The 17,136-nt window shown below is 42.7% G+C and overlaps 1 protein-coding gene across 1 annotated transcript in view; it reads left to right on the forward strand.

Annotated features, from left to right (window-relative positions):
• Positions 1 to 9,788, forward strand: part of dennd2c (DENN/MADD domain containing 2C) — a 17,521-nt gene extending 7,733 nt beyond the window's left edge. The window contains exons 6-19 of the mRNA XM_079225541.1: positions 713 to 791; positions 1,111 to 1,155; positions 2,196 to 2,380; positions 2,895 to 3,004; positions 3,584 to 3,653; positions 4,400 to 4,477; positions 4,793 to 4,933; positions 5,700 to 5,848; positions 6,606 to 6,783; positions 7,081 to 7,122; positions 7,812 to 7,920; positions 8,029 to 8,271; positions 8,728 to 8,814; positions 8,906 to 9,788. Coding sequence (XP_079081667.1) covers positions 713 to 791; positions 1,111 to 1,155; positions 2,196 to 2,380; positions 2,895 to 3,004; positions 3,584 to 3,653; positions 4,400 to 4,477; positions 4,793 to 4,933; positions 5,700 to 5,848; positions 6,606 to 6,783; positions 7,081 to 7,122; positions 7,812 to 7,920; positions 8,029 to 8,271; positions 8,728 to 8,814; positions 8,906 to 8,937 — 1,548 coding nt within the window. The 3' untranslated portion in view covers positions 8,938 to 9,788. The remainder of the gene's footprint in view (positions 1 to 712; positions 792 to 1,110; positions 1,156 to 2,195; positions 2,381 to 2,894; positions 3,005 to 3,583; positions 3,654 to 4,399; positions 4,478 to 4,792; positions 4,934 to 5,699; positions 5,849 to 6,605; positions 6,784 to 7,080; positions 7,123 to 7,811; positions 7,921 to 8,028; positions 8,272 to 8,727; positions 8,815 to 8,905) is intronic.
• Positions 9,789 to 17,136: the final 7,348 nt, after the last annotated feature.

The raw sequence follows: 17,136 nt of genomic DNA on the forward strand, positions 1-17,136 counted from the left end.
AGGCTTGTTGAGCAGGAAAGAGAGGGAAGCTGACAATAAGCAGATAGTGGTAGAGCAACTTGTACGTCATGAGGATTTAGAGAGAACACAGTCATTGGATCGCAGGACTCATGGCAGTGAGGAGAGCGTGGCCAGGGGGGAACTTTAACGAAAAGGTAGAATAACAAAACGGAGGTTTGAACATGTTATACACGTATGTAAAGGTGATGACGAGAAAAGGATAAAACCCACGTGTGCTGTGTGCACCAGCAGGTTAGACAAATGCCAGTCAAGGTCATTTTTAGATATTAACAATATGTCTTTGTTGACCAGATTGTTTTCCATGATGTTACTTTTAAATAGTTTGTAATGAATAGCCTGAATAATAATTATAAAAAAAACATTATCTCAGTTGGGGAGTTTTACTTTCTGTCCATGCACTGGCATACAAAGTGTGTCCTCTTAAAGATAAGGTCTGTCTTTATACATGTGTTTGTTTGTGTAGAGCCCAACTCTATTTATTAATGTGCCTTAGTTGGCTTGTGTCCACTACTCAACTGTGTTCTTTCATGACATTACAAGAATGTACGGTTTACATAATAAAAAAATGCAGAAAATCTATAATATATTTATGTACTTAGTGGCTTGTTATGTCATGATTCCCGGTAATCATGATTCTATAATGGCTGTGAAATGACGGGGCTGACAAGTACCTGTGTGTTCTACTACGCAGTATGTCAACAAGATCGAGACCATCTTTGATGACAAGCGCGGGAGGAAGAGGGTAAAGAACCAGGGAGTCTCAGTGCGAGGTAGAACACACACACACACACACACACACACACACACACACACACACACACACACACACACACACACACACACACACACACACACACCGTCACATATGCTCAAATGTCACTCCCATCATCACTTCAGGAAGATTAAGTTGAGGCTCTTTGTGGAAATACCCAGCTTTTGATGGTACACACAAGGCCAGCTGCAACAGGCAAAGCTGCTGATTATGAAACAAAGGCTGACTGTCTGCATCTGATTATGCCTTCTCAAGTCTTTTTCATTCCTCTGCTTTTCCCTAATCTCCCCCCTCCCCCATTCTCTAATTCACATCAGAGGAGACCAGTGGGACAGAGAGTGACCCCGAGGACAACACCAAAGGTAGAGTTAATATGTCTGTAATGTCTCTTTACGATAACTCCCAGGTTAAAGTTTAGAGGTGCATATTTTGTATGAAGTCAGTATGTAACAACATAAACATAGGCCTGCATCTAGAAGACAAAAATATTCCTAGCATCTCTCAAGAATGTATTCGCTCCGGGGGGAAGTTATTACCCCAATCAAGTGACATTCGACCATAGTGGGACCGTAACGTAATGCACCCGATTGTACATGATGGGGACATCCAGACTCGTTCATCGTTCAGAAATGCCGAGCTGGAAGGAATGATCATGCATTTTTTCTGGTTTATTGTCTGCAGCCATGCTAGCAGCTCTGTGACGCTATACTTGGAGCTGCTTTGAGCTAAATGCTGGTGTTTACTGGGCAATATTTACCAATTTCACCATCTTAGTTTAGCATTATAGCATTTGCTAATTAGTATGTGTGTGTGTGTGTGTGTATGTATATATATATTATAAGTAATTATATTTAATATCATTAGTTTTTCAGGTCTTTGGCCATACACCAAAGTATTGGGGAGAAGGAAACTTTGACCTGATGATGGCTCTAGAGTCACCAAAGTGTTTGCATCTCCTCCTCTGGGGAAACTCTACCAGATTGTATGTGACTCATCCAACAACCATATGATAATCCATATGACAATACTTGTCCGGATTTGTCAGTGTGGACTCAAGAGGCGGGCGTTGCCATCCTTGAAGCCACTAATGGTAACTGTTAAGCCTTCTCAGGCAAAACCAATAAAACAAAAGACCAGCCAAGCAACATCCTCTTTGCAGGAGAGGCTCGTGGGAAATGTTGTTTAAACTTTAAGGAACTAAAATAATACCACTGACACAGACTACCAGTTATCCACTGCCATTGTTGTGGCCTCAGTCATTGTTGTCTGTGTAATCAGCGGTAACGTCACAATTATACTTGTTTATTGATGTCTTAAAAAGCCTAATTTTGCTCCAGTGCTGGATGGGGTATGTCCCAGGACAAGCATTTAGCTTGTAGTCTCATTGTGTGGTGTCCAGCAGGCTCCAGGAGATCAGTTTACATCCAGTCTACACTGAAACGTCGGCCAGGTTACCGCACCCTGGAGAGAGACCTGATCCAGCTGCAGCAGCAGCAGCTCTTCCAGATCTTTGTGGTGGTGTCGCTGAGAAAAAGCTCCCCGGGAAACACCTACTCGCCTGAAATCACGCAGCAGTTCCCCAAACTGGTTAGGATGATTTTTGTATATAACCCGACCCTTCTCCCAGGCAGAGGACATAACTGTAGTTCATTCATAGTGCTTTGATTGAATGATATTCTGTGAAATTAGGAAAATATCATGTCCAAGGTATAATCTTGTTTGGCAGAATTAAAGGAACATGACTCATCTAAAGCAATGAGGAATCGGTTCAAGGGGGATTTCTTTCAGTTTCACATAAGTCAAGAGCACTCATTAAAGCAATTGTTTGTTTAATTTTTTTCCATATTCATTTTGAAGTTTGACATTTTTAGAGAAGGTTTGGTCTCAGGCATCTATATGGGAACATACTGGTTGCTATTTGATGATGATTTGGAACAATTGCTTATGTAAAAATACTACACCCAGCATAAGACACTTAATATATCACCTAGTTAAAAATAAGTTATATTAAATTATCTTATAATGCAATTATAAGATAATTTAACCAATTCAAGGAAGCAATTGGAGGAGCACGGCTGTAAGTGGATTCCCTCTGTTTCAGTTTGAGAAGTCATCCCGGATCTCCAGAGAGGCAGAGGATCAGCTGAAAGTCATTCCCAACTTCTGCTTCCCCGACTCGCTGGACTGGAAGCCCTCTGCACACATGCCGAGGTCAGACATGCACCACAGTCATATAGTTAATAGCATTCTATATGGACACAGAATACTGCATCACAAGGCCAATGGCACAATGGCAACACGATACTGTATTCGTTTCTTTCATGTCTGTATTTGCTTTTGTTGTCAATACACACACCTTTCATGTGCTCTAATGCATGTTGTCCAACTTTTCCTTCCTGAACAGTGTTTAGCTTTAGGTCTTAAACTGTAATTATCAGTTGTATTATGTTTAAATACTACCATTTCCTCTCTCCTTATTTATATTCTCTCCTGTAACCCATAAATTGCTGCTACAAAAACTCAAATCCCCCACAGGGATCATTAAAATTTCACCAGATTTAATTAATACTCTGAGTGCCTTGGGACATTGGGCATTCTACTTCTTCTTTTTTTGGGTTTGGTTCATTGTTGTAATGTGGATTATGATCTCAATTTACACATCTAGTGACGCATCTAGTTTCTGAATGCTCTGCCTTTTTTTTCTTCTTCTCTTTTTCCAGCTTTTATACGATTGTTTTTTTTGTTTTTTTAAAAAGATGGTTTAGTGTCTTAATGTCGTTCTCTTTACAGCGAGACCTTCTCCTTCGTCCTGACCGGAGAGGACGGCAGCCGCTGGTTCTGTTACTGCTGTAAGATCTTGGTGAGTCTGGATGTGAAAGTGTGTGTGTGTGTGTGTGTGTGTGTGTGTGTGTGTGTGTGTGTGTGTGTGTGTGTGTGTGTGTGTGTGTGTGTGTGTGTGTGTGTGTGTGACGACATGGAAGACCGCCACATGCTTACTCAACATCTCAGAGGAGATGTGAATCAGTACATGTGAATAACAGACCGTAAACCACTTCTAAATCGATGACAGAGAGCAGGAAGAATTTCACCCTTTCCCCCCTTTTCTTTTGCTTCACAAAGAGAGCTGCTTATAGATCTTTTTAAGACACTTTTCAAAACACACGTTTTTAGCTTGAACTGATGAGATAGATATATATATATATATGCGTGCCTTTTCTATTTTGTTTGTGAATATTCTATGGTTGTCTTGTTGAGCTCTCTCTCTCTCTAACTATGTTGTTGTTTTTTTTCCATCTTTAGTGTAGACGGTTAGCCCAAGCCTTACAGGAAGAGTTTTATGTTTTAGTTTTGTTGGTAGCTACTGCTGTCGGTTAGCTACTTTTATGATGGTAGCTAACCGCTACTACCATAAAAGTTTGGACTTCAAACTCTTGATTTTAGTTTGTGTTCCCATCAACCGAGATATAAATACTTTGAAACACCATAAAACGGAAAGTAGGCTCTTAATGAGAACGTGATTGTACTGTTTAGTTAAATGATGATTCATAATGAGTTTTCTGTTGTTACCTGCTTAATGTCTAATGAAACTGTGTGTGTGTCCTTCAGCCCGTTGGAAAAGGGAAGAGGCTTCCTGAGGTGTACTGTATTGTCAGCAAACTGGGCTGTTTCAACCTCTTTGCAAAGGTGAGGCCACTACACAATGCATCTGCACCCTTGTTTCTGAAAGGAGCTGGATTTAAACTGGAATGAGGATACTCCAGAACATAATCCAGAGCAATCCCTGGGTGTGTTTTTCAAAAAAAATAAACTGTAATGCATGTAGCCGTGTCACACCCGTCTTCCAGTTGGCCCGAGTGACATTTACAAACTGTAAGTGTGGATGTGGTCGGAAGGCGAGGGAAATTCAGTTACTTCATTTACAGAGCAGTGCCTTTTCTCTGGCTGTAATCAACACTCAGCACACACAGTGATCTGTCCGTCTCCTCTCCGTCTGTCCAGATCTTGGAGGAGGTTGAGAGGCGCAGGGAGATTTCCCCAGCGCTGGTTTACCCTTTTATGCGGAGCGTGATGGAGGCCCCCTTTCCAGCCCCCGGACGCACAGTCACCATCAAGAGCTTCCTCCCCGGCTCTGGGAGTGAGGTAACCCTGAAACCAAAAGGGGAAACGCTAATTAGTAGTTCTGTTCCTCCTAACCACTCCTTCCTGCAGACTCGGAGTGACTGTGAGGTTATCTCCGTAAACAATAGGATAGCTATTTCAGCTTTGAAGGATTCATGTCGGGACAAATAAAAGTATTATAACGTCAACAATAATCTATTTAGTCTTTCCGGTTTGCTGACTCAAAATAAGTAGGTAATGATGCTTCCCAAAACTCTCCTACTCGACTTCTGCGGTTTAAAAAAACTACATCTTTCACCTGGATGTATCCAAAGAGTCTGGTTTTGCTTGACATACACTGTACATTGCAGAAGGTTGACTTACAACATTTTCATTTCAAGCTGACAATAACTGTGTTTAACAACTCATGTCAAAGCATTAGGTTGACTTTAAAATGTCAGTTCAGACAACTTAAAGATCAGAGTTATGTAAGCAGTACACATTAAAAACCTTAACCTTACAAGTCGAGGCGTTCTATTACCTATTTTGAGTAAGTTGAACCACAAAGAGAGAGAGAGAGAAATATGCTATTAAGGGACACGTGTCTTTTTGAGTTTTGGTTGTCTTTGCATGCAGGTTGTAAAACTTCAAATGTAATACTCAAAATGCTCAACATGCACATACACTATTCTTAGTCTTGTCATTTTATTATATTTGTTCAAGCTGTGGCTATATCCTGCTACAGTGTGGAACAGCCAGTCTGTAGTTCCACTAAGCCTGGCTCTGTGTGCTCTTGTTGCTCCGCCAGGTGCTGACTCTGTGTCGACCAGTGGACTCCAGGCTGGAGCACGTGGACTTTGACAGTCTGCTGCAGTGTCTCAGTGTCGGGAATCTCCTGCAGGTGTTCGCTTCCCTTCTGCTCGAGAGGCGGGTCATCTTCATCGCTGACAAACTCAGGTACCGCCGTGGTAACACAAAACTATATATATATCTGATGACATACAGAAGCGATTCAAAAATAATGTGATCGGCATTTGACTCCCCATTGGTGTGTGTTGATGCTCGATTACGTCACACAGGCCCAGCTGTGTTATTTATATGCGTGTACCTTGGCCTCAATGCTAATTTATATGGCAAAGTCCCAACGGCAAGTCAAGTCAGGTTTTATTTGTTCAGCCCCATATCACTGACGTTGTCTCAGTGGGCTCTGCAGGGGCACAATAACAGGGGCTGACCCATCCCAAGCTGTTCTTATTTAGCAGGACATCTCTCAGTTGAATAGATTATTTGATTACATATAAATATATATATATGTATATGCATGCTGATAACGAGCCAATATCAACCTGCTAATATCATCAATGTTGACCACTGTGCTCGGATTAAGAATTAAAAGGTTGCGATGGAGTCAGTAGCATGTTAGAATAATAACAGCAGCTTGTAAAGGCATAAAGAGTGTTTCCATAAATAATAGTAGACGCTGTCACTAAGAGCATTCACATTGATCAGGTGGGTTCCGGGAGAACTCTTCTGATGCACAAGAACTGTTTGCTGAAAGCGCTTACATTCACTTTAAGTGCTGGAAAAGAATCATAATCGTGCCCCCTCACGATATTTTCAGGGAGCTCTGATTCATATCTTGGTGTCATGTGATCCGTGTGAGAACCAAATGGTGTTTTTAATCTTGTTCCCTCCTCCCCCCCGTTCACCGCAGTGTGTTGTCTCGGTGTAGCCATGCGGTGCTGGCGCTGCTGTACCCCTTCACCTGGCAGCACACATTCGTGCCCGTGCTACCGGCTAGCATGCTGGACATCAGCTGCTCCCCCACGCCGTTCCTCATTGGGGTGCTGGCCCCTTGCCTGCCGCAGCTGCTGGAGCTGCCCATCGAGGAGGTCGGTCCAGTCACAATTCTGTTTAAAATGTTTTAAAATCACCGTCCGTGTTTTTAAAAAGACAGGTCTGTCTATATAGAGGTTTTAATGGCGTCTATTTGCTGCATGTTGTGAATGAATCCCAAACACCACCAGTAAGTAGCTTCCACCGTGTGAGAGTAGTGGCTGAGTCACGCCCTCGAGGGACCGTTGCTCAGTCTCACCGCTCCTTTTTTTTTTTTTCTTCTTCTCCTTGTTGCGAAATAGTGAACTATTGCAGTCAGTAACTGTCATTCTTTCCTCTCGTCGTCTTCCCAGGTGCTCATAGTGGATCTGTGTGCGGACAAGTTTGTGGTTCAGGTGTGTACACATAGCGGGGTATAATAGGAATGATAGGTGTGGTGGCTCTGCCTACACTTGTCCCTTGTTTGCATGCAGAATGTTTTGAGGGTGACAGGGAGAAACTATGTTACGCCCACAAGCTCTGCAGAGATGAAGCTATATGGTGTCTAAGCTCCACCCAAACGGGAAGGCTGTTTAACAGCTGATTCAGAACAGCAATGGTCTATTCTATGATGAATGTGCTTGTTTTGTTCAGTTAGCTTGTATTTATGTGTGTCTGAATTTAACTGGGTTCCTATTTGACATTGCATTTAGCGTCACCTTTTTTTTTTTTAACTACACGTTAATGGGACATGCAGTGATCGACTTGCCACCCACTCCAACATTAGCTGTCTCAAATACGGAGCTGTAATTTCAATATTGCCGGTAGCCTCCCTCCTCAGTGCGGGACATGAATTTTGTCATTGTAACGACGAAAAACAGTGCCATCTGTAGGGAGGATATGTAGGCGGTGGCTCTGGAGCACTTTGGATTTGAAATGGGTTAATGTCAAAATACTTCCAGATTGACAGAAGTGCTTCACGGCATTGGGTATTTTATACATAATAGCTGTTGGTTCACGTTAAGTGTGCGAGAGACAGTTGGGATGCATGTTTTGAAACCGGCATCATGTGACTGCTGTTGACCTTTCCTGTGATGTGTGACAGCTGGGTGATGAAGACTGCATCCTGCCCAGTAAACTGCAGGCAGCACTGCAGCAGATCCTGGAGGAGAGGGAGGATATCCTGAGACAGGAGGATGGAGACAGATGTGGAGGTCGGTACAATCTGATAGATAATCGGATTTAAAAACTACGGTACAATTTATCTGTTTTGGAGTCTGTAATTAACCGTTTTGTCGTCACCCAAAACGTGGCCCGGGCAGGTCAGCAGGCTGACCTGAGCTCTCTGGTGTCGGAGGGTTTTGTGCGGTTCTTCGTGGAGCTGGTGGGCCACTATCCCCTCCACATGGTCGAGTCCGCCAACGGAACCAGGGAGGTCCAGCGTGACGGCTTCCGCAAATCTCACCCCTCCCGCGGAGTCCGCCAGTTCCTGCAGCTCTTCATGGATACTCAAATGTTCGCCGGCTTCATCCAGGACAAAGAGCTGCGCAAGGGGGCAGGACGAGGTAATTGTGTTGACGCAGCAGTGCCAATAGTCATGATTCTGACAATTAAGGAAACTTTTTTTTTTTCCTTACATGCTAATTATATTGTCCAATGAGGACTATTTTCTCTGTTTTTATTCGGGAGCACTGATATGAGATCTTCAAAGACAAAACATGGAGATGAAATATCACATCAATGAACCATGTTTTTTTTATTTGTTTTTTTCATATAATGTCATGACCCGGCTCTTAAGCCATGACAGAAATTTTTTTCCGTTTTTAAACGGAAAAGGTACATTTATTAGTAACCAAAAAACAAGTTAAAGCATGAGGTGTGCTAAACAAAACATGGTGCTGGAGGAACGGAGATCCAGCCCAGAGGAGCAGACAGGGCTTAAATACTCCTGGGAGTAATTTGAGTTGATGTTAACGTACACATGCTGCCCTGGTGGCTCAACCTCTGCAACTGTCTCTCAGGTCTGTTTGAGGTCAGAGTGGCCGAGTATCTGGATTCTTACCCTGAGCCGGAGCCAAGTGGTGTGAACAAATTTCTCAAAGGACTGGGTGAGCGTTTCTCCATCATCAAACGAGAACTTGTGCAATATTCTTTTACAACAGCTAATTGGTTATTTTTCTTTCTTTTCTATTTTTTTAGGAAACAAGATGAAGCTCTTACAAATGAAATGAAAACAGACCGAGACCGTGTGGCTTTTAAGTGAACGAGCAGAAGCACTTGCTGGTGCTGGACTTGCTGAGGAATCGAATGTGGGCGAGAGTCTCGTCCCCAGACGTGAATGGGACAGTGCAGCGTTTTGGTGTGAGAGGACCAGGTTTATTTTAGAGCCACGTATGCACGTCTGAGGGCAGCGCACTTTTTAAACGGACGAAAACTGGAAAGGCCACGTCTCTTTTATAATGGTTTCATGAAACCTTGAAGACGAGGCCATGTCTCTTTGGAGAAACTACAAAAAAACAACGAAACATTCCAGCCCCTTCACCTCTTATCAGCCTGAACATGCAGGGTTTTAACTATTTACTTTATTTTTCTTTGTGTAAACGGCCTGAATCTATGGGAGAAAACGGTTCATTCAACAAGTAAATGTTCAATTTCAATCTTGTAAGTACTTTACAACTAAAACTGATCTGTGTGGTTCCAACCTGATGCCTGTTTTTATACATTTGAATGTACTTCCATGACCTACGTTGCATTCCCTTCTGCACAAACTACACAAACCTTTAGTTTACTGCGTTTTTGTTTGTTTGCATTTCAGATCAAGTAGGTTTGTTAACTCTGATCAGAACATTTCAAAGTGTTCAGACTGCAGGACCAACCTCGTCAATCAAAATGAGTATTAACATTTAAACACAGAAACTAGGTCTGTTTTTTTTCTCGTCCTCGACTTTCTCCTTTTTAACTGGAGTTGTAAATATGTTTTTTATTTTATTTTGCACAATGTTGAGAACCAGTGTACAGTATTTGGAATATTTTTGTATAAAAGCATAATGTGTCCTAAATGGAATAAATGGGTTCCCAAGGATGGCATTTAATGAATGACTATGCTGCTTTACATTAAAATGCTTTGAAAACTGTGTTGTACTCTAAACACACTTGTGTAGGAGGCCATACATACGGTGGCCCTGAGCTCAACCACTGAACATTAGGAACCTGAAAATAGTCGACGTGCAACTAAAGTGAATCATATCGTCACCAATTTGACAACGCATGCAGGGCTTTTAGAAAAACAACTAAAAACCCGCAACTACAGGAAACGACCAAATACGGAAACGCACTGCAAGTCACTAAGTCAACGAGGAAATGTTTCCAGGTGACGAGAACGTATCCATCGCCCTGCCATGGGAGATGTGCTCACACACTTGTCCACTGTCTCCATGGCTGGCTTCAGAGCTGGTGGCCTGGGATGGTGCGTGCAGCGGATCTCCAAACCTGAAAGACGGAATGAACCTGCACGAGGTAGGTGGGAGAGCGTCTGCAAAGCCGGTTGCTGCGTGGCCTGAAGTCCTCCCCAAGACCAGTCATGGAGCGATCGCCCCCTGCCAAAGACCCAAGGAGTGTCGCCAACACCTTTTACGACATACACTGGCTTTTTTTGACATAATATACTATGATCCTTTTCCTTTAGTTGGAGCTGTGTAACTCTGCGGGCTCGCCTCAGACTGTATGTACATTTACTGAGAGGCCTTGTCTCTCTTTGAGGGGATGATGGTGCCTCCTCGAGGACAAGGCCAGGGACCATAAAACACACCTTCCCAACCTAGTAGAAGTAGCAATATCCTCTTAGCAGGGTTAGTAGCGCCGGGAGCCTCGGCCAGCTCCAGAGGCTTCAGACACACTGATTGACTGTAGCCTATGAGCTGGAGCATTTGCCTCCTGACCTCTAAATAGGAATCCTGTGATTACTTCTTACAATGGTAACCTGGCGTAGAAATTGCCTTATTGGGCACCTATTGATTTTACACTCCGTTTAAATGCTCCTCGAAATGCGGCAACTTTCTTAATGTGCTAGCGCACCTGTGAGCTGTTCCTTTATTTTCCTTAACTTCAAGATGTAAAACCTCCAGCCTAATGCTGCGTTCACACCAAAAGGGTCGTTTTTCGCAACGCTTTTTCGCCTGACTACTCGCTCAACTTTATGTGGTTCATTTGCTTTTTCGCTGCGTAAAGGGGGCGTGGCTTATCTCCGTGGCTTTACTCCGTGAAAACAGTTACCATTTCCACCATTCACCATTGAAATAACCACTAGTTCTGCTTTGTACTTGTTGTGGAAGTCCCACACACGTCAGAAACATCAAACGCCCCCGTGTCTGGGTCCATAATATTATCCATAGTTGCACACAGCTCGACTCCTCCAGGACGAGTGAATGAAGCCGCCACACTGCAACCACAAGAAGTCTCTAAGCATGGAGCCATGGCTGGCACCCAAACAATGCAAGATTAGCCGCGGACAGACACAGAGATGTACACTCACTCACAATGGTAGACACACGGACAAAACCGACCGATCGCATGATCCTCCTGGAAGAGGTGTCAACGCTTTATCGGTCAAACCGTCCTCGAGGCCCACACACATCTGGTCAGTGAGTCTGATGGGGGTCGTGCATTGCCTCCCTCTACAATTGGCTCTCATCTCGTGAGGCCACGAAGTGTAAGACTTTCAAATCCGGGAGTGAAGCATATGAAATAAATACTCACAATTCCACACGTGCTGCAGCTTCAGAAACAATGCCAAGTTGTTCATTATTATAATAATTATAATAATAATAATAATAATAATCATGATGATATATCCTTCAGCTTCTTTCGCTTTCTCAACAAGACCTTTTGAAATGTGATCAGTTAGAGCAGTGGTTCTCAACTGGTCTGGTTTCGGGACCCACCACCAAGCCGCAACACTCAATTAGCTGCATTTTAATTAAAAAGCAAAAAGTGCATCTTCAGGACACAAGGTATTACAACATACAACACAATTCAGGATCTTCAGCCATGTTTAAACAGACTCAACAGCTTTCATGCACAAACCAAAAAGTCCAACAACTAAGAAGTAGTTTCAAAAAGACTCAAATTACCTAACTTTAACTGAGAATACTCACTCACTGAATCTATGACAAACACTTTACTATGAAACAAGTCACTGTCTGGAGGAGCAGCTTTTCCACAAATTCAAAATAAATTAAACAAAAAGTGCAATTCAAAAGGATTCATATATACAAAATTAACTTTTCTTGTGATTACCTCATCAGTAAATACGTAAGTAGTGTATTGTACATTATTAGATTCAGCCTTTTACTCCTTTGTCAGAGGTTTTGTTTGCTGGATGTCGTTTATGGTAAATGGACCTGTACTTGTATAGAGCTTTTCTAGTCTTCCGAAGCACTGACACACTACTCGTCATCATTCACCCATTCATACACTGATGGAGCCCCTCAGGAGCAGCTAACATTCATACACACATTCATACACCGTAGGCACAGTTATGGGAGCAATTTGGGGTTAAGTATCTTGCCCAAGGACACATCGCCATGGACGACCCAGCTCACCACTGAGCCACAGTCGTTGTGTTTCTTGTAGTCTGAAACTCATAAGTGATGCTCTCTATCTCTGTGTTTGGTAGTTGACATTCACATTCATTCAGTGTTCGTAACATTCTTCAAGTTCCTGAAATGGTGTTGCCTCAGTGCATGATGTTGTATCTGTGCTATTATGCTCTCTGGGAAACTAGTTGACAACTGTGGAGCCCATATGGGGTCTATGGCAGATATTGCTATAAAAACTGTATAATTCACTTCTTCATTTACTCATAACCATATAGACTGATATTTACACATATGCACACACAACTCACATTATACTCTTTTATTATAACACCAACATTATTGAAATAGCCCTAGTGGTTGCAGAGATATACCTTTTTTAGTTTGGGTATGCAATTTTCGAGCAGAGGCTTAAAAATAGGTGGGTTTTCGAAAGGTTAAAGAAAAACGAATTTTATCTATGAAAGTTTACTAAAATCATACTGGCCTGGCTCCTTACTGACTATTACAGGATATTAATTTGTTTTTTAATCTATTGAACTCTATTTTGCTAATGAGTATTTCTAATTCAGATACAGATATGCTTTGGTGAAATGTAGGTGTTATATTTGTTGACAAATACATTCAACTCATGTCTGACATCGATCATGTCAACAATTTGAAATATTTTAAGCAATAACTGTACTCTGAAAAACACACATTAGAAGGGTTGTTCAGGACAAAAGTACAGTGTGCAACCATTGCAGCATGTTTGTTTCCAGGGGTTTCACTTCCATATCACACTCATTTCATTTGAATCATAAAGAGGGAGATTGTCCTCCTCATTATACATGTTATACTCTCTAAGGCATGTCCAGAGTATCCATTGACTCTGATAAAGCCCAGCAAAAAACACATCAGTACCACAGTGATAGTAGATGGATAGTGAATGGTGGGCTCATCTGTACATAACTAATAGCTGCTGTTAGTTTACATTAATATGACTTGTCAACCCTTTTCTTGACTTCCTCCGCATGTGACTTATATCAGTGGAATGAAGTGCATTGAACATCCATGTATGTATAACAGTCTGACATCCATGATGAATGTGTGCAGGTCCATTTACTGTCCCTTGCATTTAGTTGATTAATGTGGATATTTGACAGGCATTCGTGTTAATAAACTGGCCCATGTACAACCTGCCCTTCATGTGTCGGCTCAGATCTCTCCGTCTGATCTGTGTGTCGCTGTACGTCTAACTGTGAAAAAGGAGTTAGCTTGTCTTCATTGTTGCGTCAGTCTGTACACATGATGTTTTACTGTTGACCCCTGACCTCTAACCTGTTGCCTTGGTTTCCACAGAAACAGAGATAGTCTTTGCAGGATGCTTCTTGTCTCGTGAGAATCTGCCCGGTACAATTAGAAACCCCACAATGCCAAGCTGTGTCTGTGGCTCTTTCTTTTGTTCATCAAAACAGTGATGTGCAACATTTTACAGACGAGACTATATGTGCACGACTTCCTCTTATGTGCACACTGCACTCGTCACTCTTCACTGCCACTCAGATCAACTGAGCTACTGCACACCGACACACATGCTGTGAGCAGAGAAATAGTGTTTCCCATATGTAGAATTCATTTGTAGTTTATAGGCACTACACAGATCTCACAATACATTTACAAACATATGTATTATCATTCTTATTAGTGGTAATGGTGGCTTACTGCACACAATATCATGAGAGAAAACAAACTGATAATGAGGCCATCTTGTGGATAAGTGCAGAACCTTTTTACATTTGGGCATTTGGACGTTACTCATTTCATAAATCTCCATGTAATGTGCATTCAGTAACTGACCACATTTCAAAGTGACCTGAGCCAGCCCTCTTTATTAACACGTACATGTTACCTGGAATGAACCCCAGCACGGTGCGCAGCCTCCGCAGTGACCAGCAGGGGGCGACAGCGGACTGTCTGTAACACTTACAGACTACTGACTGAGTATCACGCTCACCAGAACTTTCATCTCATAATTTCATTTTGCAATGACTCTCAAATGTTTCACTGATTTATTCAGGCCGACAGTATGTACCTGACAATACTCTTTGAGCCGGACCTGTTTGTTGCAAAGTAAAAGCACAAATGTACCGTGTACTTATTTTCTATGTATTTCTTTATTTTGTGATGCCTCTCCAGTGTTGGTAAGTTCTATATGTTTATTTTGAAATAAGCTACAGCAGTGTTATGAACATGATAATAATGATATTAATTAATTAAGTTCCCACGTTGTTTCCCTCTTATGTATTATCGTCACATCTTGTTCCCATGCACCTACATGTATGTATCATTACCTTCTGTTCTGGTACACAATCAGTAAAGATTACAAATGTTCATTTGAATGTTCATTTGAATACAATTGGGAAGAATTATACTGCACATTTTATTTATATCAACATGTAATATTACAAATATCAATAATTAACAGTAATAACAGTAATGCCTTTGAGTCAAATGGAAATAAAAAAAGATATTCAATTATACTTTGCACAATATTTATTGTATATAAAGTGTCATACATTTAATTATGTCAGAAATACTATGATATTGTTTCTCATATAAAGACAAATCTAGAAGAACATTGGACATGTAATTGTGCTACTCAGTAAATAAACGGTATAAATACTGTTCATACAGTTTACATGAACATACTGTATTCTATGTGACAAATGAAATAATAAAGCTTTCAGAATGATTATTTCTCATTCAGCCTGAACCATCAGTCTCCTTCTTGATTTCTGAGCCGATTCAAACAGCTGCTGACAGCTTCCTGTGTGTGGGAGGAGCTTCCTGTGTGTGGGAGGAGCTTCCTGTATGTGGGAGGAGCTTCATGTGTGTGGGAGGAGCTTCCTGAACCCTCCAGCACAGAAGAAGCAGATGGAGACAAACTACGTCCTCTGTGCTGGTGGGGACGGGACGCTCCTCGTCCTCTCGGCTGGTGGCGTCGGGGTGGAGGGGCAGGGAGGACCGTAGTCACTGGTCTCTGACTCTCTGGGGTCTGAGAGGGGTTCAGGTCTGCTGTGGGTCTGGGTCGTCCTGGGATGACGGGTTAGTTGACCTCCACCCTCAGCTGCCCCAAGAGTGAGACCTGAGGAGTCCTGCCCTGTGAGACACAAACACAAGAGATGAATACTTTGGAACTCAACCGTTACATTGTTGTGTTGAATCTGGCCTCCAATGATGGAATCGTATCACTGACCCTTCTGTAGTCCTGGAGAGGGATTACTTACTCAGCCCACTGAAAGAAAGGCGACCCCTGCTCTCCATCTGGTCCTGTGGTCCTCCATCCTTCTCATCTGCTCCGTCGTCAAGGAGACCCTGGATGTTGCTTCCTGTATCACGGCCATCGATACCTGAGTAAAAGAGACTTGGAAACTTTTCTTCATGTTAGTAATTTTTGCTACACATCTGTCTGGTTCGGCCGCTTCACCTACTATGAAAATAAACAGAGAGAGTAAAATGAACAATCTTTGAATAACTGTTAAGTGACACTTTCAGGGGACTCGTGTTATTGCTGGTATCAAGTGTTGTTCTGGGGAAGACATCTACACTTTATAAAGAAAAATACACAACAGAATAACAACCTTTCACAGTTTCACAGACTTAATGCTGAGAATACGAACATGACTCCAACTGCAGTCGTACAGAGACCGGATAGCCCGTTGCAACGGGTCCATACTCCTGCAGCACCCCACACAAAAACCCCAGAGGGACCCGGTCGAAAGCCTTCTCCAAGTCCATAAAACACATGAACCCGGAAGGCTGAGTAGTGTGATACCCCGATAGTTCGAGAACTATGGAGTCGGCAGGCGGCGCCCTTTTCCGGACCCTCCCACCGACTCCAAGAAGGTCGGATTCTCTGAACTGCTGTTCGGTGTTTGAGCACAAACAACAGTCAGAGCCTTACTGCTTACTTACCAGCAGGCGCAGGGAGGCGACCCTCTCGTTCTCCGGGGAAAACTCCAACATGGCGGCGCTCAGCCGGGGGCTCGTGGTGTTTCCCTGTTTCAGAGGAGGTAGCTAAGGTCCGTGGGCCGCTATCCATCAGGGCTTATTGAACCAAGTCTTGTGAAACGTCATAAGTCGCAGCCCAAGTACTGTTCCAATTCCAGTCCTCATCTAGCCAACCACGATCCAAATGCATCAAGTAAGCTGCTGTTCCAAATGCAGAATGACCGTACTGCGTCCTCCCGTCCCTGAGTCTGGACTCCCAAGTCCAAACGCCAAAGTACACAACTGGGGGCGGAGCTTCTTCAGGACGTGAATGAACACCCCCTATTCCCAAACACCAAATGCAAAATGCAGGGAGGCAGGCTAAGAACAGTCTGCGCCGAGGCCATGAGGGAAATGGACAAGAAATGAAAGACAATTTCCTCTGGTCATCTCTACTGCCTTTGGAGAACTAGTCTGAGTGGGGATGAAGACAGACTGGACACAAAGCGACAAATCTTAATGCTGGATTTTAGAAGATGAAACCTGAGGAAGGAAAAAAAGCTCCAGAGGGAAGAAGAAAATAAAAATGTAGAAGACTTTGGGCTTCCAAAACTGGCATTGAAATGAAAAGGAAAAGGTAAAAAGATCAAACGGAACTTTAAAAAAACATTTTGATTGAACTGAATGATTCACTGCCAGGACACAGGGGTATTGTACGTTTTTGTTCTGAAAGGAAAGAGAGAGAAAAGGAAGCGGGATGGAAGAGGCAGTGGCGGCTTGTTGAGGATGACGTAAAGACGATTACTGAAACCTTAAATTTCTAATGAAAGAATGCATGCTTAAACAAATGACTTTTAAAACAGG

The sequence above is a fragment of the Taurulus bubalis genome (genome assembly GCF_910589615.1).
Source record: "Taurulus bubalis genome assembly, chromosome: 11".
NCBI lineage: Eukaryota > Metazoa > Chordata > Actinopteri > Perciformes > Cottidae > Taurulus > Taurulus bubalis.